The sequence below is a fragment of the Centruroides sculpturatus genome, unplaced genomic scaffold (genome assembly GCF_000671375.1).
Source record: "Centruroides sculpturatus isolate CEXI.00-Female unplaced genomic scaffold, Cexi_2.0 scaffold48, whole genome shotgun sequence".
In the NCBI taxonomy this organism is placed as follows: domain Eukaryota; kingdom Metazoa; phylum Arthropoda; class Arachnida; order Scorpiones; family Buthidae; genus Centruroides; species Centruroides sculpturatus.
Window position 1 is genome coordinate 59,496 of NW_019384294.1, and position 25,254 is coordinate 84,749.

General features: G+C 35.1%; 1 protein-coding gene across 1 annotated transcript in view; it reads right to left on the reverse strand.

The window, feature by feature from the left end:
* LOC111619201 (ubiquilin-1-like) overlaps window positions 1-25,254 on the reverse strand; it is a 74,505-nt gene that overhangs the window by 39,074 nt on the left and 10,177 nt on the right. The window contains exons 2-4 of the mRNA XM_023360918.1: window positions 22,545-22,647; window positions 9,709-9,762; window positions 5,790-5,824 (exon numbers count right to left, since the gene is read on the reverse strand). Coding sequence (XP_023216686.1) covers window positions 5,790-5,824; window positions 9,709-9,762; window positions 22,545-22,647 — 192 coding nt within the window. The remainder of the gene's footprint in view (window positions 1-5,789; window positions 5,825-9,708; window positions 9,763-22,544; window positions 22,648-25,254) is intronic.

The following is a 25,254-nucleotide window of genomic DNA, read 5'->3' on the forward strand; positions in this document are numbered from 1 at the left end:
TTTTATCGCGATTTTAATGAGCCTTTGATAAGGCTCGATTAAGGCTTAATTGTTTTTTAATGGGAGTTTTTTATCAAATTTATTTCATGGTTCCTAAGTTGTAGCGCACGGATTTTCCTTCGGTAAAGTTATTTAAAGCTGCTTTCTGATGTCAAAAACCACCTCCAATAGTTTTTTAATTTTTTTAATTAATAGATTTTATTATATACATGTTTAATTAAGTCGGGGGGTCGGAAATCACAATTAAAATTTGAACTTTTTAAAAATATTTAAAAATATACGGCCAGATAGAACTCACCCTACTCCCTACTCCCTAAACCCTTGTCCTCCCGAGACTTCTATAAGAACGTCCTGGGAAATCCGACTCCAGCTGTGTTCAAGGTCATCCAGCTGTGTAAACAATGACTCATCGGTGTCAAATTTCGCAGAAAGGCGAGACAAAGGAAAATAAAGTTTGAAGCTTTTTCTTCAAAATTAACGCATTTTTTTCGTTTTTTCAGTTTTAAGTATTTTTTATGTTTAATTACATTAATATCAAAAATTGCTGGGAACTTAAGGCGTTAATGTACTACATTATGTAAGGTATGTATTTGTAAGACATGTGATACAAAATGTATAGGACAGAGGATGCCATTGTCGTCACTGCTATATGTAATGTGTTTATAGGCTCCGTTTTTAAATCGTTTTATCTTTGGATTTTTTTACGATCGGTGAGTATACTACATATCACTTTGTTACTGTTGATGTGCGCTTTCCAACACCGTCTCACTTTTTAAATTCGGTTCAGACCTTCGGGAGTTATGAGCCTTATTTGGCAGAGATCACATGGTCAAACTTCGGACGGTTTTCTTCTCACCAAGTTCATGTCGTACGTTTTTATGTATTATACCGCTGTGTTCACCTTGCTACCCCGATTCAATCAATATATCATTTAGTAAAGTCCGTTAATTATTTCGCTAGTTTTAACGACCGTTACTTGCCGACTTTTGGCTGATTTTTGGCCATCGTATTAGGCCATTCGCTCTGTTTTATTGTTAGTCTTTAGTAAGGGTTAGTCTGTTTATCGTATTGGACTTTCGTGTAAATCGGATCAGTACTTTTCGAATTATCGCGCCGAAAAGGCACAAAGGGTGAAGGGTCATCGTTTTCTCCACGTGGCTGCTGATCCCCTTCCTGACCCTAATTCGGTTGTTTGCGTCACTTGCCATTCCATTACTTTTGAGTTTTTTTTTTTCGACGAGCGTTTTCGCTGGTTTTGGTTCATTTTGCCCTTTCTGGTGGGGTTTTGGTCTTGCTATTCCTCGGATCTTTCGCTCATCCCCTAACTGACCCTAATCCGGTTGGTTTTTGGCCATTTCCACTTGCGTTTGCTAGTAGGGGTATCGTTTGTTTTATCGTCTTCTTTTCTCCTGAGCATCTGTTTTTATGGATCCGGAGGTTCAACAACCGCAAACGGACACTGCTCCTGAAGAGCAGTGTGTTTCTCCTGATATCCCTACTGTTACTGGTTCGCTCGAAGAGAATATTCTCAAGGAAGCCAGCATTCAACTGGGAAAGATCCTAAACCTCCTGCCGGAAACCAAAAGCATTTATATCCGTACTCATGAAAGAAAAGAAGTGAGAAGAAGAGTGACACAACTGCACTCGTGTGTCGTCCAAATGTTTGGGATTCTCCGCGAACTTCATTCTTCACGGCAGACCACTACGACTACTAGCAGTACCAGCGAAACAACACTCTCTTATGCCATGGCAGTTCAGAGTGGAAACAAAATACGACCAAGTCACACAACTAAGGTTATCAACCAAACTCTTGGTAGGAAGCTCAACCAAGAAGGGACAAGCAGCAGCCATGCCGTGCTTGTTTTCACAAAGAAAGAGAACGACTCGGAGCAGGCCCAGATATTAAAAAGATCAAGTCTACAATCATGAAATCCATTAAACCATAACAGATTCAAGTCGGTGTAAAAGGGGTAAGAGACATAAAAGATGATGGCTTCTGTGTACGGGTCGGATCAGAGGAGGAGGGACGAAACCTCATGAATGCTATCAATAGCATCGATAGCATAAACGGAAAGATCAAATGTACTGTCTCATCTGGAAGGCAACCAAGGGTCATCCTCCTGAATGTTCCAAATTCTATTGAAGATGAGGAACTCCTTGCTCTGGCTTACGAACAAAACAAATTTTTACAGATCACTAAAAAAGAAGACCTACTGAAAAATAGCAGGATTAGTACAAGCTTGAGAAAAGGGAGGATCAAAGAAAATTGCCGGCATGTTGTAATCGCTGTTTCACCTCCCATCAGAAATCTAATTGTGGCAAAAAACACCTTTCCTTAGCCTGGGCCAACATCAAAGCAGACGACTACATTCCCGTCATCTGCTGCTATAACTGTTGTGGATTTAATCATCATGCCAGTGATTGCCCGAACACCCAGCGGTGCAGCCACTGTGCCAAGCAACATCGTTACACAGAGTGTCGCCATCTGGAAAAAACCCCATGCTGTACAAACTGCAAGAAGGCCAACGCCGATCAGCCAATTGACATGAAGTTCAGAACTGATCACAATGCCTTTGACCCAATCTGTCCTATAACAACAAGAATCAAATACAACACGGCAAGCCGAACAAATTATGGCCTCTAGCCAGCATTCAGTAATCACACAGTCTTCCAGTCAACTGAGAATCCTGCAGATCAATCTACAAAGAGGTAAGGCTCCATCATCCCTCCTTATTAAGACTGCTGAGGATCTTGATGTAGACATTATTGTCATTCAAGAGCCATATCTTTTTAAAGGTCACCTCTCACATTTTGGCAGCTGGACTACTATTCCCCCCAAAAGCTTTAATCCTGGCACCAAGACTGCAATCCTAATCAGGAATACCAACATAACTGTCCAATTCTTGCCTCAGCTGTCCACCAACTACGTCACTACTGGGTCAATTTATACCCAAAACAATGCCTTCTTCATCTCTTTGATTTACTGCTCTCCTTTTGAGCGCATAGAGCTTCTCCTCGATGACCTTGATCGGATCAGCAACACCGTGGCGGACCGGCCATGGATCATTTGTGGGAATGCCAACGCGAAATCCTTCCTCTGTCATAGTCCTAGGGAGGATCTCCATGGCTTCCTTCTGCTCGAACTAATAGCGGCTCTCCATCTTACTTCATGCAACTCTAGTCCCCTTCCCACCTTCTTCTCGCCAAGGGGCGAAAGCTGGGTGGATGTCACCCTGGCTAACACTCCCATGGCTCCCATGATCAGTCACTGTTCTACTATCACGACTCCCAGTGCGAGTGACCACAGGTACATTGTGACACATCTCAATATCAACGTGAACGACAGCAGGCCTTCCGAAAAGGGCTACTGTACCCAGTGGCCACTTTTCCAAGAGCTGATGAAGACCAACTGGACTACTGATGTTCCTATCACGAATATGACAACCACTGAACTTGACAACTGTGTTTCTCAACTCAACAGGGTCATCCTCCACAGCCACAAAATGGCAAGCAAAAGCACAGGTAACAAGAAGTCTATGGCCCCTGGCTGACAATGAATCAGCTAGCCATCGCCTGGAGGTTCAAAGGCTTCGTAAGCTGTATCATCGACAGACAGACATGCACACTAGAGCGGCCTACAAGGCCTGATACATCGAGAAATTCAACTCATACAAAACTCTGATCAACCGTAAGCGCCACCAGGCGTGGAGAAAATTCTGCAGCAGCTTCAACACACCCTGGTGTGAGCCTTACTATATCACCTTTAAGAAGAAGGGTAAGGCAAACACACCTGCGGCGGTCATGACCAGCGATGGCACCTTCACGAATACTCTCCCGGAATCTATGAGGGAGCTTTTCAGCTACCATTTCCCTGAAGACACCGAAGACACGGATAGTGAATTCCACCACAATACTCGCTCAGGCTTCAGAGACCCGCCTGACGAGCGGGAGGATCCCCCATTTACTTTTAATGAAGTTGCCCACAAAATTAATCTTGTCAAAATCAAAAAAGCACCAGGAATTGATGGGATCATGGGGAAAATGGTAAGGGAAACCTTCGCTGCTATCCCAACTACTTTTGTCACTATTTTTAACCGCTGCCTCTCGCTGGGTTATTTCCCGAGCCAATGGAAGATTGCCTCCGTTAAGTTCATTAATAAGCACCCAGGTTACACTCCCACTCATCCTAAGGACTACAGACCTATCAGCCTCCTTCCCATCCTGGGGAAGGTCCTTGACAGGCTGATAAACAGCAGGATCCTTTGCCACCTTAGAACTAACAACCACCTTAGTTCGCACCAAAATGGTTTCACCCCTGGTAAGTCGACCATCACTGCTCTTTCTACCATAGTTGAGCACATACAAAATGCTAAAGAAGAAGGTAAGCACACTCTGCTTATCTCTATCAACAATTTATGGTGGCCTTTTATCCTTTGGCAGCTCCGGACTTATCATTGCCCACGGAATCTTTTCTCGATCTGCAGTAGCTTCATACTCCAGATCCTCCAGGCAGTATACTCTGCCTGGAGGATCGCCAGGCAGGTAAGTACTCTGCCACATACAACTATGTTCATCGTGTCACCAAAGGCTGCCCCCAGGGCTCCATCTCGGCCCCTGGCCTGTGGACTATTGTGCACAACGTTCTTCTAACTACCCTCAATGGCTTGAATGATGCCCTCGTCCAAGGATACGCCGATGACACTATCATCCTGGTTTCCAACCAAAACAGTGGTAAACTCCCCATCTTCAGTAACAACATCCTCAGCAAAGTGGCGGACTGGAGCAACCGCATGAAGCTCCCCATAAACTTTAGTAAATCTTTGTACATCATGTTCTCTAAGAACACTCCCTTACAGAGGAGCCCGAGGATCCACATTGGCGGTAACCGTCTCCAAAGGAAGACTGAGTTCACTTATCTTGGCGTGGTCTTTGAACAGCAACTTTAGTGGACAAGGCACATCGAGATGGTCAGTGCTAAGGCGGCCCGGGTTTCAAATGCCCTCTTTAGTATAGCCAAGAACACCTGGGGAGTTATAAGGCTGCCCGGCACATTTATTTAGGGGCTATCGAACCGATCCTCCTTTATGCTGCCCCCATCTGGCCAGCCGCCACTAAGAAAGTGCATACACAGCGTACTCTCCTCAAGGCACAGAGAATTGCTGCCCTTTGTATCTGCAAGGCATATCGCACGGCTCCTACTTTCGCCCTGCTTGTCATTGCCGGCCTTCTACTGGCCCACATTAAAGCCAGGATGCTCATGTGGCTGTGGCACACTAATAATCAGTCAAAGGATTCCTGCAATAACTGCAAAGACTTCTCACTGACTCTTGACCCTCGGCTCAAGGAGGACTTGAAGCGTTATAAGATAGAAAGTAAATCCACCAATTCAAACAGTTATCAAGAGTATCCTTGGCTTCAGAGCCGTGCCTCCCATACCCATCATATGGACGTATCTATCTACATGGATGGTTTGCTCCACAGTGGCGGTGTTGGTGCCACTTTTGTTCTGTTTAATCACAGAAACCACACAACACACAGGTCTGCTTTCAGGTTAGGGCCCCACTGCTCGGTTCCACAGGCCAAGATCCTCGCAATCTATAAGGCTGTGGAACATGTGTACAAGGAGTGGTTCCCCCATTGTATGGACATCTGTGTTTACATGGACTCGTTGACTGTTCTACACTCCCTCTACAGTCCATACAACAGAGGTGAGTGCATTTCAAAAATCCACCACCTACTTTCTACAAATATGCACCAGCACATGCTTCACTTCAAGTGGGTTCGTGGGCACTCTGGTGTCCCTGACAATGAGGCTGCAGACTTGCTTGCAAAGCAGGCTGCCAGTTCCAGCCTCATCTACTCTTATAGCAAGATCCCCAGGTCTAAAGTTAAGTCCTGAGCTTACAACCAGGCCCTCAAACTGTGGCAATGTGAATGGGACAATGGTGTTATGGGGAGAACAACTTATGAATTTATCCTGGACATTGGGGATAGGTTAAAGTGGACTTACTTCACCCCACACTACCAACTGACACAACTAATCACTGGGCATGGCTGTTTCAATGCATACCTGAAGAGATTTAACATCAAATCTATCAACACCTGCCTGTGTGATAACTTATCTATACATGACACCAGGCACCTTCTCTGGGATTGCAAGTTCTACGAGCAACAACGGATAAGTCTGATGGGCGAGGTACTCAAGAATAATTACAGCTGGCCCTGCTCACATAGCAAGTTGCTTAAGGAACGAAACATCTACAGTGCCATTATCGCCTTTCTGAGATCAACTGCAGCCCTCGACCCTCCTAATATTCATCAAGGGACTAGCACCAATTGAAGGATCCTCCTTGAGGGCACCTTCCTGGTTATGCAACTTTCTACAATGTGTTGCATCTCTACGATACTCCACATATCCTCACCTTATATATCCTCTGTATGGTTATTGTATCATCCGGTAACCTGTGTACCCTCTATTGTTCAATTCTATGTCCCACTGTAACTCATGACCTCCCCCTTCATTTCCTAACTTCTCTTCCCACCTTCATCCTCTTTGGCCTCTGCCACCAACCACTTTCCCTTCCGTCTAAGACCTTCTCACTTCATTTCATCCCCTTAGAGGAAATACCTTTGAGTAACGCCTCCTATATACTTTCCATAATAATAATGATACAAAATATATACAGTACTGTTTGTTCAATTTAATTGTTGATTAAATCTTCAGAGCAAGAGACAAATGGTAGAACTTCCAGTTTCTGAATTGGAGTAAGATTTTACAATTGGCAGAATATACAGAGTGTCTGTAAAGTTTTAATCCATTTTGGTAAAAATGTAACTAATGTTTGTTTTCTTTGTAGTCATCCTAAATAACTTGAGGAAAGTTGACACTGGAGGAAAAAATTACTGTTTTTTCATAGAAATCATAGTATCTAGCAATATACATCTCAACATGATATGTCAGTTTCTAAAGCACAGCTCATAGACAATGACATTTTTGGTACTGCTGTGGTTCAGCAGGATGGGACATCTTCATTTTGCAACCTGTGTTGGAGACTTGAATGAAGCCTTTTCTGGAAGGAGGACCCAGCAGGAAATTGAAAAGATTGTGGTCAGCAAGATTACTAATCTGATCCTTACATTTCTTCACTTAGGGATTTATCAAGTCCAAAGTTTATCATAAAAGAATTAATGATCTTTGAGACCATAATCATCATATCCCAACAGCATTACAGCTAGGGATTGCAACCCAACAGTGTTTTCAATCCAGCTGGACTTTTGCTGGACCAACATCATTCCAGCTAGATCCAGTGTGGATGTATTTTTGGTGCAATAAAGTGTTATCAATCTATCTATCCAGAAATTTATGGTTTTTTTTTTAAAGAAATAAAACATTTGTTTTTTAAATATGTATGAAACTTTTATTATTTAGACTGGTCACTATAAATCAGTAAAACTTCTTACACATTTAGGTAGTAAACTTAACTTGGTTCGATTTAACACTTAATTAAACCGAACCAAAGTTAAGTGTAATCTTTAAATTATATAATAGCAAAAGTAATTCTACTAATTAATTTATATTAATATATTATAGTATAATAATGTAAGGACAGATAATCAGTGGCTAAGTGGCTATCAGTCTTACCAGTTTTCTTATATAGGTTCTACATATCATATATAGGTTCTACTGATATATAGGTTATAGATATATAGATAAACTGATATATAGGTTCTACATATCAGTTTGTAGTTATTTATAAGTAATTTAATTATTTGTGTTAGTAAAGTAGTGAGTAAGTAATTAGTAGTAGTCTAGTAGCTAATTAACTGGTTGAAGACTGGTGATCAACTCATTCATTAATGGCCACTCGTCAGCAGAGAATTTAGTGTCTGAGCCAGTGTTTATTAAAGATTTATTGAGGCAAACTTTTGTACTGTAGAAATGTTCCAGCATGGTGAGGAGACTGTTCCACCTAGTGTGGCAGTCAAGAATCAAACTCAATTCTTTGTCCTTTGCTTCTTTTACATATTTTTGCAAAAACATATCATCTTTGTTGGTGATTTTTTAAAAGTCATATTTTGTTGTCAAGTTAGGCCTCCAGGTGGAGAGAGAAGTGGGCTATGATGTTGTTTTTTGAGTCAACGAAAGCCGTAGTCATGGTGTTGGTGGTTTTTGATTCGTCAATGGCAACAATGGTGTTTATATTTTGATGGGCTTCCCATTCCTTAAAGGCGTAGTACTAGCCGACCGCGAGTGATAGTGAGCATATCAGCATCAATACGCGATAGGCTTAGCGGAGAGAGCAACACGACTCCCTATCATAGTGCAATCGCCTGAAAAAAGTATGAAAACTTTCTTATTTTTTGTCTCCAGTAAAATATCGATTGAGCTGAAATAAAAGGTTTTCTATTAGCTAGTGACGATCATCTCCCAGAGGAATAGGTTAGGTTTTGTGGACAAGCCACGAGGTTGCACTCCCCATAGGCTTAAACTGCATCGTTCCGTGATGTGATTCATTGATGTCACAACCGACCATAAATTAGAATTATGCACCAGGACTAGGAGAGGAGTTACTTATTTTATTTAGCGCAAAGACACTTTATTTAGCGAGAGCGGAAAGTCAACTGGCAATTAGATCAGCAGAGATAAAAAGGTGGGAGGTGTGGTATAGAGAGTGGGTGTAGTACATGCTGCACTGAACGGCAACATCACTCTCGCTGCCAAGCGATAGCACATGTAGCAAAGCGGCAATGCCGACAACGTAGACCTTTTGCACCATTATTTAGAAAGTTAATTGAGTATTTGCAGATCCGCAGTGCTGGATCCAACATGCCGAAGAATGCACTGGATCCAGCAATTGTAATCCCTAATTACAGCATCTACAGTGCAAATGTTTTTTGAACTACAACAGAACATTGCAAATAGTGCTCTGAAATGCAATGTGGTCATACTAAATTATGCTGATTTACATTGTAAACATTATTTTCTTCATAAAAATATATCATTGTTTCAACAATTTCATTTTTTCACCAAAATAGATTGAGACTTTATGAACACACTGTAGATCACATGCCATAGATAAAGAAACTGACTTTAATTGGCTATATTTGACATTTTCTAATGCTTATTCTTTTATGTATATAACTTATCCAGATTATTTTGAGATTATATATATATATATATATATATCTCAATTTCGTGTAAATGAAAATACAGTTGAGCCTCGATTATCTGACCCCCGATTAACCGACACCTCGGTTAACTGACCGTCCTAGTCAGCAAATTTCAAATGTCCGCTAGTGATGTGGCGCTACAATATTTGGCTATGTCTTGGCTACTTTAATATTATTTTTACGTGTTTTAGCTGGCAACACTCATTCGACCATGAAAGGGAGCCAGTATTTAAACGAGGCTTAATTTTCTAATTTTTAACGATACAATAGCGACGATTATTATTTTAAAAAAATTTTGTTAGGCTTAACATCGATGAAAATTCAACGCAAAGTAGGTTAATAGCGATATACTAATATACTAATTACATGGGATATAATAATATACTACACTAATTACATGGGATATAATAATATACTACACTAATAATGGATTTTTTCATACTTTTTGGTATCCGACTTTTCAATTATCCGACCAACCCCAGTCCCCAATTGAGTCGGATAATAGAGGCTCTACTGTAAATAAAAAATATAATAAACTTACTCTATTTCCAGATCTAATTACCAAATGAACAGTTACACCATCTTTAATACCTACAAAATAAATTAAGAGAGTTTATAATAGAAGAAATATATAAATGTATCTATGTTAAAATAATTACATATTATTCAAGTTTCATAGCTATTATATATAATATAATTTTTCCACATAACAATTTCATTTTAAAGTAGTCATTCTTGAAAATAATTTTAATAAAAATTATTTCAAAAATAAGATGCTATGGTTCCTAGAACAATTTATAGATACGGAAAGATTATTTTACAAAATCTTAACACTTACACTTGAAAGATGATCTAACTATAGTTTAAAAATAGATATTGTTATAATCCAATAATCATGGCAAGAGGATGAAAAAATTTTAACAGCAACAACTTATCTCAGCTAATCATTTTTTAATACAAGGTCTGTTCAAAAAGTATCTGACCTTTGGTCGGCAAAAATAAATTTATTGACTTTGAGGTACAAAACCCTAATCCCCTTCAAAGTAGTCTCCTTGGTAATGTATACACTTCTCCCAGCGTTCCTGCCATTGCTGGAAACACTGCTGGAACGCATCTTTTGGAATGGTTATCAGCCGGTCCGTCGCATTTCGCATGATGTCTTCTCTCGACTAAATTTGGGTTCCTTTTAGCGGCATTTTCAGCTTGAGAAATAGCCAAAGGTCACACGGAGCCATGTGGAGAGAGTACNCTTAATACTCCACTGGTGAATATTATTGAGAATGATGTTGCATATGTCCTGTAAGTGTTCAATATTCCTGTGTGAAGCTAGGATAATTGTGTTGTCTGCATAATCCTGTATGTGGCAGTCAGGAGGCAGGGTATCGTTTAAGTGCAGGATAGAGTTATAAGCTATGTTCCAGAGACCAGGGGCCATATTCTGGTCACTTATCTCTCATCTCTTCTTTCACCAACAAATGACATCACAGTGAGAGACGAAATTCGTCTCTCATACATGGTGGTGATTCTGGTTGTTCGTAACAATCTTGTCTTTGTTGTTGGTGTCACAATTCTATTCAGTTGATTATACATGTTAGGGTTAGCTGTGCGTGCAACACAGTATAGAATTTTAACCAATGAAATTGTAAAATTTTTGAAAATGCAGAGTACATAATCATACTCACATGGCAAGGAAAGCACGTAATTTTGATGAAGTTATGTTTTTTTTTTTTTATAACGTTTTTAGATTGTAATGTCAATTTGTCTCTTAACAAATAAAAATTTTAATAATTTAAGTTAGAAAAGTGTGCATATTTAGATATTTTTCAAAATATTACCATCTAATTTCTCCTTAACTTTCTAAGTAAGATTAACATCATAATTGATAGTTCAGTAATTGATGTAGGATAATTAAAAAATTAAAAAAATGGAATCAGTGATGTTTCTGAGTAGGCACTGGAAAAAAATCGGAAGCATTTTCTCTCTCGAAATATTCTTTCCTGAGATAGAGAACATTCTCTAATATGATTGTACAGCGTGAGTAGCATCCAGTCATCCTTATTGGATATAACAAAATCTAGGTGAAACACGATAGACTGGTCGAAAGACAACTATCTGCTCGTCTCTGATAAACGAAAGAAACGAAGAGAGAAAAAGTTGTCCAGAATTGCTTTTAGAGAGATGCGATGATCTCTCGAGACGTAAACAAATGATTAGCCAATCAACGACCGGCTTGTGAGAGATGATGACCAAAATACAGCCCCAGGACTAGACCTGGATCCCTGAGGACAGCCTCAAGTGATGGGTATGAATCTTATTTTGTGGTGTTTAAACACCTGCACTCCTGTTGCTAAAGTTGGATTGAAGAAGTTTGTAAAGATTGAGGGCAGTGATGAGTGTGTAATGTGTGCAAGATAGAAGGCCACCAGGCATAATGTGCCTCTAAAGTCAATAGTAATTATTTCCATATGCTGATTATTATGTTTAGCCTGGTGGGTGGCATCTACAGTATCTTTTGTTTTTAGAGAAGCTGAACTGATTCTGATTCAGGTCTCTATACTTGCATAGATGCCATGTGATCCTATTAATCATTAGACCATCTAACAGTTTTCCCAGAGTTGGGAGAAGGCAGATCGGTCTGTATTTTTTGTAAGTGTTAGCTCTAGTGGGTTTGGGAATCAATTTAACACTAGGCTTTTTCCACTGAGTAGGAAAACGGCCTGTGTTCAAGCAGATATTAAAGAGAATAATAAATGCTGTAGGATTGGCCTCAAATGCATGTTTAATCATCCTACTGGTTATGCTGTCAAGGCCTGTGGCTTTGTTATTGGTGAATGAATATGTGGCATTCGAAACCTCAATTTAGGTGAAGTTATGGTCATTGTCCATGCTAGGCAGATTGAATGTAGAACTTCTGATGACCACTTTGTACTGTCATCCTGCTGAGTGTTATTCCTTCTTTATCTTCTAATCCCATTAACTGCATATTACATTTATTTCTGTATTTGATTTACCATCTTTAACATAAGCTTTTTCTCTATCATCTTAAAGAGCAGAGAGTCTAGTTTCAACATCTACCAATACTGTATCCATATTCTTAATTCATGCTGGCATTTATCTAAACTCTGTAAAAGTTCTTGTAGTTTACTATTTGAAGAAACATGTAATTTCAACAAAAGTCTAGTTTCTTCTTCAGCATTAATATCCCTTTCAACACTTATATAAGACAGGATCAACTGTTCCGTTGACTCACCTGAGACATTTTCCTTGCTTCCAGTTTTTCTTGCATTTTGTGGTGATCTGTATTGAGGTAGTGGCAAAAAAGTTTTTCTTTTCTGAGACAAACTCTGACATTTTTCAAGAAAGCAAAAATGAATCAAATCACAAGAAAGCAAAAAATTTCATACCAATAGTCACACATCGCTCCCATTTTCTATTACTATAAATTATTCACTATCTTCTATTATTATTAAAACATGAATAAAACTGATGTACAATAATATCAAATTCTCATCTTCAACAGACAATAACAGAAATAGGATAAATTGGATTTTAAATATAACTTATTTTATATTCAAATCACTTTTATAATATAATCTCCCTATAAAGGGTGGAATGCTCTAGCTACTATTGTGCCTTCAAACAACTTAAAGAACTTTTTAAAAAAGTCCGTTGTTGCACATAAACTGTGTTTCTTATTTGTAATTTATGATATCACTTTTTAAAGTGGCTAATCAATGAATCTGTGAAAAGAGCTGCATGGAAATAATACACCTTATTTGGCTTTTGGAATGTCTGCTGCTTATCTCTGATAAAATGGAGGTTGATAGTGACTAACAGTACATACCACTAAAATTTTGCTGCTGCTTGCAAGAAAAACAACTACAGAAGCTTGTGAAATGTTGAAACAGTGAAACTCTTCTGTGATCCATTTCATTTCAGTGGCTCAAAACATTCTTTGAAGGCCAGGAATTAACCTCAAAGCAGACATAACACATCTACAAATACTTTTGAGTATGTTGACTGTTAATGTTGAATAGTGAGTGTTCAAACAGTTATGTGCATTCATTTGCACATGAAATAAGTAGTAGTAGTAACTCGGGGGGTGAAGTGATTATGAAGTGAAATTATTGTGTAAAGATAGAAAATGTGTTTAGACTTGTCCTTACATTTTATTTTTGGAAAATAACATACAAAGACAACACATTGAGACTGACCTGACTGAAAACAAATGAAACTTTTCAATCTCCAGACTGGTTTAGTGACAACATTATTATTATTTTCAACAATAAATTGATTGTCTATTTCTTATAGTTTTGTTTTTTTCCAAATACAATAACATTAAAAAAACCAATGTTCAATTTTTTTTTTCTTCTTTTTCTGATAAATTTCAAAAATTTGGTTTGAAAACATTTTGAGAATTTTGATATTCTAAAACCAAATGATAGAACTATATGATGAGGGCTTGTGAATAGGAACAAAAACATATTTTGTGTGTTAAAATAAAAATTACCCAATATAAAGTTTTTGTTTTTATTCTTTCTTTGATAGTCTAACTGGATTATAACTGTGTCAATATAATGGTGTATCAAAATGTTCTTGCTGTATCAGTAACTTTTATAAACCAGTGATGACTTTTTTCAATAGTGACTACTGAGAAAACAAAGAATAAGAAATTGAAACATTGGTTTGTAAAATAAACTGATTTTGATACACCAATATATCAGTTTCAGTAAACATCTTTAATTAAAATATCTTTTGGCTAAATACAATTTTATTTTTTATTTTTACATTTAATTTTTGTTCTGCTGTTCTGTATATTGGCTCAATTTCACATGTATCTGCCAAAAATAAAAAATATAATAGAAGACTTTTAAGTTTTGTTTTACTAATACAATCATATTTTATCGTTTTCTGTTTTCAAGAATCTCAAGAACAATAAAATTTTCAAATTCTTAAGATTTAATTAAGATATTGTAGCAAAGAGAATTTTCAAAACACATCTGAAAATATATAACCACTAACCATAAAATATAAATTGTTTGTTAATGGATAATTAGACATAAATAAAGTACAATGGTGCCTCATACTTCAAATTTAATTCATTCCAAGAGGCCATTTGAAGTACAAACAAATTTTTCCTATAAGAAATAATGGAAAGTGAATTCATCCATTTCCAGAGCCTAAACAAAATGTTTAGGGTCTGGAAATGGATGAATTCACTTTCCATTATTTCTTATAGGAAAAATTTGTTTGTACTTCAAATGGCCTCTTGGAATGAATTAAATTTGAAGTATGAGGCACCATTGTACTTTATTTATGTCTAATTATCCATTAACAAACAATTTATATTTTATGGTTAGTGGTTATATATTTTCAGATGTGTTTTGAAAATTCTCTTTGCTACAATATCTTAATTAAATCTTAAGAATTTGAAAATTTTATTGTTCTTGAGATTCTTGAAAACAGAAAACGATAAAATATGATTGTATTAGTAAAACAAAACTTAAAAGTCTTCTATTATATTTTTTATTTTTGGCAGATACATGTGAAATTGAGCCAATATACAGAACAGCAGAACAAAAATTAAATGTAAAAATAAAAAATAAAATTGTATTTAGCCAAAAGATATTTTAATTAAAGATGTTTACTGAAACTGATATATTGGTGTATCAAAATCAGTTTATTTTACAAACCAATGTTTCAATTTCTTATTCTTTGTTTTCTCAGTAGTCACTATTGAAAAAAGTCATCACTGGTTTATAAAAGTTACTGATACAGCAAGAACATTTTGATACACCATTATATTGACACAGTTATAATCCAGTTAGACTATCAAAGAAAGAATAAAAACAAAAACTTTATATTGGGTAATTTTTATTTTAACACACAAAATATGTTTTTGTTCCTATTCACAAGCCCTCATCATATAGTTCTATCATTTGGTTTTAGAATATCAAAATTCTCAAAATGTTTTCAAACCAAATTTTTGAAATTTATCAGAAAAAGAAGAAAAAAAAAATTGAACATTGGTTTTTTTAATGTTATTGTATTTGGAAAAAAACAAAACTATAAGAAATAGACAATCAATTTATTGTTGAAAATAATAATAATGTTGTCACTAAACCAGTCTGGAGATTGAAAAGTTTCATTTGTTTTCAGTCAGGTCAGTCTCAATGTGTTGTCTTTGTATGTTATTTTCCAAAAATAAAATGTAAGGACAAGTCTAAACACATTTTCTATCTTTACACAATAATTTCACTTCATAATCACTTCACCCCCCGAGTTACTACTACTACTTATTTCATGTGCAAATGAATGCACATAACTGTTTGAACACTCACTATTCAACATTAACAGTCAACATACTCAAAAGTATTTGTAGATGTGTTATGTCTGCTTTGAGGTTAATTCCTGGCCTTCAAAGAATGTTTTGAGCCACTGAAATGAAATGGATCACAGAAGAGTTTCACTGTTTCAACATTTCACAAGCTTCTGTAGTTGTTTTTCTTGCAAGCAGCAGCAAAATTTTAGTGGTATGTACTGTTAGTCACTATCAACCTCCATTTTATCAGAGATAAGCAGCAGACATTCCAAAAGCCAAATAAGGTGTATTATTTCCATGCAGCTCTTTTCACAGATTCATTGATTAGCCACTTTAAAAAGTGATATCATAAATTACAAATAAGAAACACAGTTTATGTGCAACAACGGACTTTTTTAAAAAGTTCTTTAAGTTGTTTGAAGGCACAATAGTAGCTAGAGCATTCCACCCTTTATAGGGAGATTATATTATAAAAGTGATTTGAATATAAAATAAGTTATATTTAAAATCCAATTTATCCTATTTCTGTTATTGTCTGTTGAAGATGAGAATTTGATATTATTGTACATCAGTTTTATTCATGTTTTAATAATAATAGAAGATAGTGAATAATTTATAGTAATAGAAAATGGGAGCGATGTGTGACTATTGGTATGAAATTTTTTGCTTTCTTGTGATTTGATTCATTTTTGCTTTCTTGAAAAATGTCAGAGTTTGTCTCAGAAAAGAAAAACTTTTTTGCCACTACCTCAATACAGATCACCACAAAATGCAAGAAAAACTGGAAGCAAGGAAAATGTCTCAGGTGAGTCAACGGAACAGTTGATCCTGTCTTATATAAGTGTTGAAAGGGATATTAATGCTGAAGAAGAAACTAGACTTTTGTTGAAATTACATGTTTCTTCAAATAGTAAACTACAAGAACTTTTACAGAGTTTAGATAAATGCCAGCATGAATTAAGAATATGGATACAGTATTGGTAGATGTTGAAACTAGACTCTCTGCTCTTTAAGATGATAGAGAAAAAGCTTATGTTAAAGATGGTAAATCAAATACAGAAATAAATGTAATATGCAGTTAATGGGATTAGAAGATAAAGAAGGAATAACACTCAGCAGGATGACAGTACAAAGTGGTCATCAGAAGTTCTACATTCAATCTGCCTAGCATGGACAATGACCATAACTTCACCTAAATTGAGGTTTCGAATGCCACATATTCATTCACCAATAACAAAGCCACAGGCCTTGACAGCATAACCAGTAGGATGATTAAACATGCATTTGAGGCCAATCCTACAGCATTTATTATTCTCTTTAATATCTGCTTGAACACAGGCCGTTTTCCTACTCAGTGGAAAAAGCCTAGTGTTAAATTGATTCCCAAACCCACTAGAGCTAACACTTACAAAAAATACAGACCGATCTGCCTTCTCCCAACTCTGGGAAAACTGTTAGATGGTCTAATGATTAATAGGATCACATGGCATCTATGCAAGTATAGAGACCTGAATCAGAATCAGTTCAGCTTCTCTAAAAACAAAAGATACTGTAGATGCCACCCACCAGGCTAAACATAATAATCAGCATATGGAAATAATTACTATTGACTTTAGAGGCACATTATGCCTGGTGGCCTTCTATCTTGCACACATTACACACTCATCACTGCCCTCAATCTTTACAAACTTCTTCAATCCAACTTTAGCAACAGGAGTGCAGGTGTTTAAACACCACAAAATAAGATTCATACCCATCACTTGAGGCTGTCCTCAGGGATCCAGGTCTAGTCCTGGGGCTGTATTTTGGTCATCATCTCTCACAAGCCGGTCGTTGATTGGCTAATCATTTGTTTACGTCTCGAGAGATCATCGCATCTCTCTAAAAGCAATTCTGGACAACTTTTTCTCTCTTCGTTTCTTTCGTTTATCAGAGACGAGCAGATAGTTGTCTTTCGACCAGTCTATCGTGTTTCACCTAGATTTTGTTATATCCAATAAGGATGACTGGATGCTACTCACGCTGTACAATCATATTAGAGAATGTTCTCTATCTCAGGAAAGAATATTTCGAGAGAGAAAATGCTTCCGATTTTTTTCCAGTGCCTACTCAGAAACATCACTGATTCCATTTTTTTAATTTTTTAATTATCCTACATCAATTACTGAACTATCAATTATGATGTTAATCTTACTTAGAAAGTTAAGGAGAAATTAGATGGTAATATTTTGAAAAATATCTAAGTATGCACACTTTTCTAACTTAAATTATTAAAATTTTTATTTGTTAAGAGACAAATTGACATTACAATCTAAAAACGTTATAAAAAAAAAAAAACATAACTTCATCAAAATTACGTGCTTTCCTTGCCATGTGAGTATGATTATGTACTCTGCATTTTCAAAAATTTTACAATTTCATTGGTTAAAATTCTATACTGTGTTGCACGCACAGCTAACCCTAACATGTATAATCAACTGAATAGAATTGTGACACCAACAACAAAGACAAGATTGTTACGAACAACCAGAATCACCACCATGTATGAGAGACGAATTTCGTCTCTCACTGTGATGTCATTTGTTGGTGAAAGAAGAGATGAGAGATAAGTGACCAGAATATGGCCCCTGGTCTCTGGAACATAGCTTATAACTCTATCCTGCACTTAAACGATACCCTGCCTCCTGACTGCCACATACAGGATTATGCAGACAACACAATTATCCTAGCTTCACACAGGAATATTGAACACTTACAGGACATATGCAACATCATTCTCAATAATATTCACCAGTGGAGTATTAAGCATAGGCAACCCATTAACATAGACAAATGAGAAAGCATGATAGTTGGTAGGAACATGCCACTTGTTAGAAAGCTTACCCTTTGAATAGATGCTCACAGAATAAAGCAAACAACGGAAATTAAATATTTAGGTGTTATTCTTGACAAGAGACTTAACTTCACACCTCACATCAAATACACCATGGACAAAGCTAAGAAAACGGTCAACACTCCTCATTAGTATTGCTAGGAACACATGGGGCTTTGGCCCTGATGCTACTAAGCTTATTTATAGGAGTGCAATTCATCCAGCACGCCTCTGTGTCATACAGGTCTGGGACCACATGGCTGCTAAAGTCCATAACCATAAAAAACTTATCTGTTCAAAGGATTGCAGCTCTCTGCATCTGTAAGGCTTACAGGACCACACCCACTAGTGCCCTTTTGGTAATGTCAGGGTTGACCCCTATCAATTTAGAAATTAAATGCATTATTTGGCAGGAAAATCTCGTCACCTTACCCTGGCAAGATTATAGCAACTCGAATGTCAACAAAATGATTATACAGTAGGTAAGATTCCCCCCAGTTTGACCTTGATCAATATAAAAAAAAATTCAGCATCGACAAAAATACCCCCCGAGTTATGATTACTACTACTCCCAACAGCTTGTCCCTGACATTTACTTCAAAGATCCAGGTGATCATTCCATGTTTAGGATTTACACTGACGGTTCCAAGATAGGTGATGTGGATGCTGCTTTTGTAGTTTACTCTGACTTAGGCTGCGAGCTTCACAATGCTTGCTTCCGTCTAGGTACACACTGCTCAGTAGCACAGGTTGAAACTTTAGCTATTTATATGAGCTTAATTCACATTAGGCATAGGAAGTACAAAAGACACTACTTATACTATTGCATTTATTCTGACAGTAGGGTAGCTTTACACAGGATTGCAAAGTATCAGACTTTGCAATCCTGTGTAAAGCTCATATCACTTTGCAATCATACACCACACTATCTCATACATGGTGTGGTATATGAGACAGATGCTTAAAACTTGTCCATCTCATACACCACATTCTCAGACATTAGAATAGATTTCCAATGGGTTCCAGGTCATGTTCTCTGCAATGAGACTGCCAACCGTCTTTCCAAAGAAGCTGCAAAGTCTTCAGTCACTAGTACTTTCAGTTACATTCCTACCATGTACAGTACATCAACAATCACGTTAAGAAACAAATCTTCATTCTCTGGCAAGACAGCTGGGACCATGACACCACTGGTAGGCTCACCTACACTTTCATCTCAAAGGTTGACACTACTGCAATTCTTTGCCATTTTTATCTTAGTTACACCCTAACTCAGATACTTACAGGACACGGCAACTTTAAGTAATACTTGCATAGATTTAACCTTGAGGACAATCCACAATGCAATTGTGGTTTCAGGAGGATCAAACATCATTTCACTTAATTTTTCACTGCAATAGGTACAATCAAATTAGGGATAGTTTAATGAGAGCTGCTTTTCTTGAAGGGTACAACTGGTTCTTGCAACATGCACCAACTGCCTTGCTATGTCCCCAGAGTGAGTACTCTTTACTCACTCTGGGGACATAGCAAGGCAGTTAGCTTTCCCTTACTCAGTTTTTTCAACTGTCAATATATAGCTGCCTTTCAACTTTGTATTTTAATTCTTATTTTCCATCTTCTTTCAGTCTAAATTTGATTAGTTTAATAAATAAAGAACTTACTGGATAATGTATAACTAAAAAACACAACATCTTATTAATCCCAGCAATATTTAATAAGATAATAACATTTTTTACTGTTTTAAACAGCCGAAAATGTGTGTGTGTGTGTTGTTCACCCTCTTTGAAGCACAGGGACAAATTTCTGAAATTTTGCAAGGAGGTTTGTTTATTAGGAGGATTGATATTATTAAATTTTGGTGATTTGGTGAGTGAGTGAGTGGGTAAATGCAAGTCATGTCTATTTCCAGAAAGGTCAGTCTTAATGACAATTTTACTCATTATTAGAATTCATAATTTTTTTTTTATTATAAAACCCACCCATACCCTCAAAATTAAGCTTTTTGCCATTTTATAATAGTTAAAAATAAAATATCATAACAGATGGTGCCACCAAATGTTACCAGGAAAGTTAAGAAACTTGTTGCTGAATTTTTTTTTAATAGAAATGCTTTCTGTATGTTCTGAAATGTCACAAACAGATTTGGTTGCCTTTGGGACTGATAAATCTCTCTCTAGACAGCATTCAATAGAGGCACTTTAATTACAAATAATTACAATACCAAATAATTTAGAAAATTCTGAAAGAAAACAACAGCCTGGAGTAGAACTTCAAAACCCACAATTGCTAAACGGATGCAGCAGTAGCAAGTTCAAATCCCACTCTAGACTGATTCTTTTCTTTCAGAATTTTCTAATTATTTAATAAATATTAATTTAATTATAATTATTAAATCAAATGTATATTATGCAATTTTAAATATTGGTAAGTATGTTATAAGCACACATTAAAAATGATTATTTATAATGTAAATATAACAATAAAACTTTTAAATACAGCCAAACCTCAGTTTTTGAACATAATTCATTCTTAAAGTTGTTCTAAAACCAAATTTTTTCATAAGAAACAATATAAAATGATTTATGATGGCTTTTCTTTTCCATTAGACTTATTACACCATCAATTAAAAACAGGACAATCTTTAGAAAATCACATTTTTATTTCCTAGAGTATGCATTTTGGACTTTGAGTTCGAAGTCCAAAATGCATACTCTAGGAAATAAAAACCTTTTTAGCTGTATTTCATGTCTAAAAATGCCCACAAGTACAAGAGAGTATTATATTATATATAATAAATTCTTGTTATTTAATTTGACTTAAGCATGTTTAAACACTTTAAACAAATTCTTGAATGCCATTTATATTATGTGGATGTCAATTAATGTAGTTTTTATTAATTAATTTGACTTAAATTCAACTGCAGTGAATACCAAAAAACAAAAGTAGTATCTTTCCGCATACACATTGAAATCTAATTTTAATAGTAATGTCATCAATGATTTGTGTCATGATATTTAATGATGAAAAGCAATTTCAGCTCCACTAATTTCTGAATCAGTAGTCCTGTCATTGTTGATTGGGCCATCAATTTTCTTTAACGTAAAAAGTATAAGGAGTTCATCATCTGTTTTTCTCTAATCTGTGACTGGCTCTTGTCAAGTAGCTTGTTTGGCAACTGAGTTGCCATAGGACAACCAGTGCAATTATGAATTTGAAATTCTTTTCATGAACCAATTTATTCAAAAAGTGAGCTGTTTGAAAACAAAGGTTTGACTGTATATAATAACATGATGATTAATATTTAATTATTACCCAGCTAGACATTTCTTAACTTTATCATCATCTTATCTCACTGAGAATTATTTATTAACTGTAACAAATGTTTTCAACCTATTCTACAGGCCATCTTCAAGTTTTTAAAAGCCATGGAAAATTAATAACTGTTCTTTTTGAATAGAACATATTTAAAATACAAAATTATTTGAAATATGGAGAAAATTTGAAACAATAAATTACAGTAATATATATACAACTTAAAATAACAAAATAATAAAATAAAAAGAAATAAAAAATTACATTCATAATATCAGTTTTTGATTAATGTCAAATTGATGTGAACACAACACAAAAGCAAAACAACCATGAAACCTAGACACCTCATGCTCTGTGATTTCATCCCCTTGACACTTAATGATAAACAACATAGTAAGCTGAACTTTTAATACGGTTTTCATTTTAACATTAGTTATTAATTTTTGTATGAGCAGTGCTGGATATCTGTTAGATAATTTGCAAGTTAAAATTATATAAGAATAAAATTATTATAATTAACAGAAATTTAATTTAAAAACATACAGGATTTGTTTTACATTATTATTGTTGTTCTTAATTATGCAATGCTTACTTACATAACAATGCAATAAATTTAAATTATCACAAAGTGTAAAGGAGATGACACAAAAGGAATTGTGCAGAATGTTCCAAGTTTTGTGGTAGGCTGTATTTTCTGCAGGATCTTAGTAACTATAAGAAATTTCATTTAGATTATTTTTTATTGTTTGTCCTTATTACTTTTGCTTAGGCAGTGCTGAGCATATATCAGCTAGTACAATATAATTCTTATTATCTCATATTTTTTATTAACATCAAAATTTAAGAAAAATAAATTTGACTTACTATGAGTAGTTAAAGGTTCATGATCTTTCAGTATTTTTCCAGCAAATATCAAACATAATTGATCAATAGGAGAATTAACCAGTTTTGAGATTTCTTCTTTGAGCTAAAAGTAAAAAACTCCAAATTATTTTACATTTCTACATTTAAAATTGTCATTTTTATGGCAATATATAATTTTTTAAAACTTTGTATACATCATCTATTTAGTAAATTAAATATATACCTACTTAAAAAGTTTTGAAATATCCGAAACATTTAGAATATACCAACAAATTTTAAAATTTGTTTTACAAAGATTTATTTCAACTTTTATATATCATTTTCATACATCAGATACAGAACAAAACACATTTTAGGAAGGCAATCTTATCCTTTTTTGATACTTGTCCATACTGGATGCATTCCAGTATATTTTACTTATTGGAATCTACCCAATACAAACAACTATCAAGCAAAACATACTGAATTCTTTGAAAACAGGTTGTATTTTGAAGTGTTATTCTCAAAACATTTTCTGCATATTATAAATGTCAGATTTGTTTATTCCAATTATAAACCCACATGATCTCACCTTCACTAGAACAAATCTAGTGAAGGTGAGATATTATACGAGGTATAAAGAACATTATGTAGAATCACATTGTATAATTAGTGTGTCTATAGCAATATATGATTTATAAATATTATGGGTGTATCAGACATTAATTCATCTTCAAAAATAAAATATAAATTTAAAATTAAAACATTCAGAGTTCAGAAACATTGAGCACATAAAAATATTTTTCATAACATTCAAGTTATTTAATACGGAATTTTTTCTAAATGAAAATTATAATAAAAAAATTGTCAAAATAATACAAAAAATGAATTGCTGTTTTTAAAAATATTAAAAAAAAAATGTCCATAACAAAATCAGGATATGTAATGAATTCAAAATCTGTAATCCTTCAATAAGATTAGAACACTAGTATATGCGACTTAAAAGCTTAGATATCTTGACAGATTAAGTGAATCACTTTCACAAACTGATAAAATTATCAGTATTCAATAGAATCAATGCAATTAATAAGAATCAATTAATTTCTAATGCTATATTCACAAAACACAAACTATATCGAAAACCAAGCCCAAATTATAGTAATATATGATAAGAGCCTGATAATTAATTTGGCTTCAACACTTGATTTTCACAAAATACAATTTAAAGAATTCTAATATTTATTACATCTTCATTTAGAATAAATTCAGGAATTAAACAGACTACTCAAAAATCAAAATTTCTTATGAACATATTAGCAACTATGCATATCACTGGTGTGATATATGAAGTACTATCCAAACTTCACAAAATATGTCTGTAAAAACATAGTTATCTATCATACACACTATTCTCCATTGAAATCACCAAGGCCATAAGCCAGATATAAAGCCTTAACAGGAAGTGTCCTAACTGCCCGTTAAGGCTTTCTTTCAGTGTCCTTTCAGTTTTTTCTTTCAGTGTCCTTTCTTCCAGTGTTTCTTTCAGTGTCCTAACTGCCTGTTAAGGCTTTCTTCTTTGTCCTAACTGGACACTTCCAGTTAGGACAAAGAAGAAAAAACTGCACTATCAGTTTTCATTAAAATAAACCTGACAAAATAAAAAGCACAAAATAATTTGAAAATTTCAATATGCTAAACTCCATGTGTAAATTTGAGACATGTGTGCTTACATGAATAAAAATATTGAATAATAAAGTTTACACTTAAAATTGTAAAATTCTATACAGAGGATTTCCAAAACAGTGTTAGAGTGAAACCAGAAGTGTTGTATGGAGGATTTCCCAATTTTCCAACTGTATTGTTCAAAGGATACCTGTATTTGTAAAATTCATTGCATGTAGTCTATGCACAAAAGTGACTACAGAATAATACATGAAAAACCTAAGTATCATAATGAATCAACTACATGTGCAAAGTATAAAGTTGTCATATATTTTCAATCAGCAGTCTCCAAAAGCACTTCAAAAGTAGCCAAAAATGTTATACAGTAACTCATCTATATATATAAAAATGAATGTATGTCTGTGTGTCTGTCCTTCATGCATTACTACACCATTTATCCGATTGCCGTGAAACTTTGGGAAATTGTTTAATATACTCCGGCGAAGGTTTGTGGCATAGTACGATTGCCATGAAACTTTTGGAAAGTTTTTTAATACACTCCCGCGAAGTACATTTATCCTACGATAGATGGCGCGCGTTTACACGAGCATTCGAGCACTGTGTGTTAGATCGATTTCAAATTGTGAAGACCATTTCTCCCCCTTCAAAAAATATCTGTATATATGCATTTGTGAACTGTTATTTATGATATTTGTAATAATTTTTGTTTAATCACTTTATTTCAACTATTTTTTGCTAATTATGTATTCGCTCAAACTTTGTTAAAACCTTAACCGTATTCCGAACAACAACCGAAGTTGTAAGAGGAAATTCGCCTATTTTATCGATCTAGGATCCCCCTTTCCCAAATTTTAATATCGACTCAAAATAATTTTAAAAAACAAATTACAATATAACGGTTTATTATCTATTACTATCAGAAATTTCACAATGTGCCAAGGAAGAGAGGAAGGAGCAATTAAATAATCAAAATTATAAAGGATTAAAAAATATATAAAAATGAGGAATATAGCACTTCTAACAATCTCTGCGAGTATGTGGGCTAAAT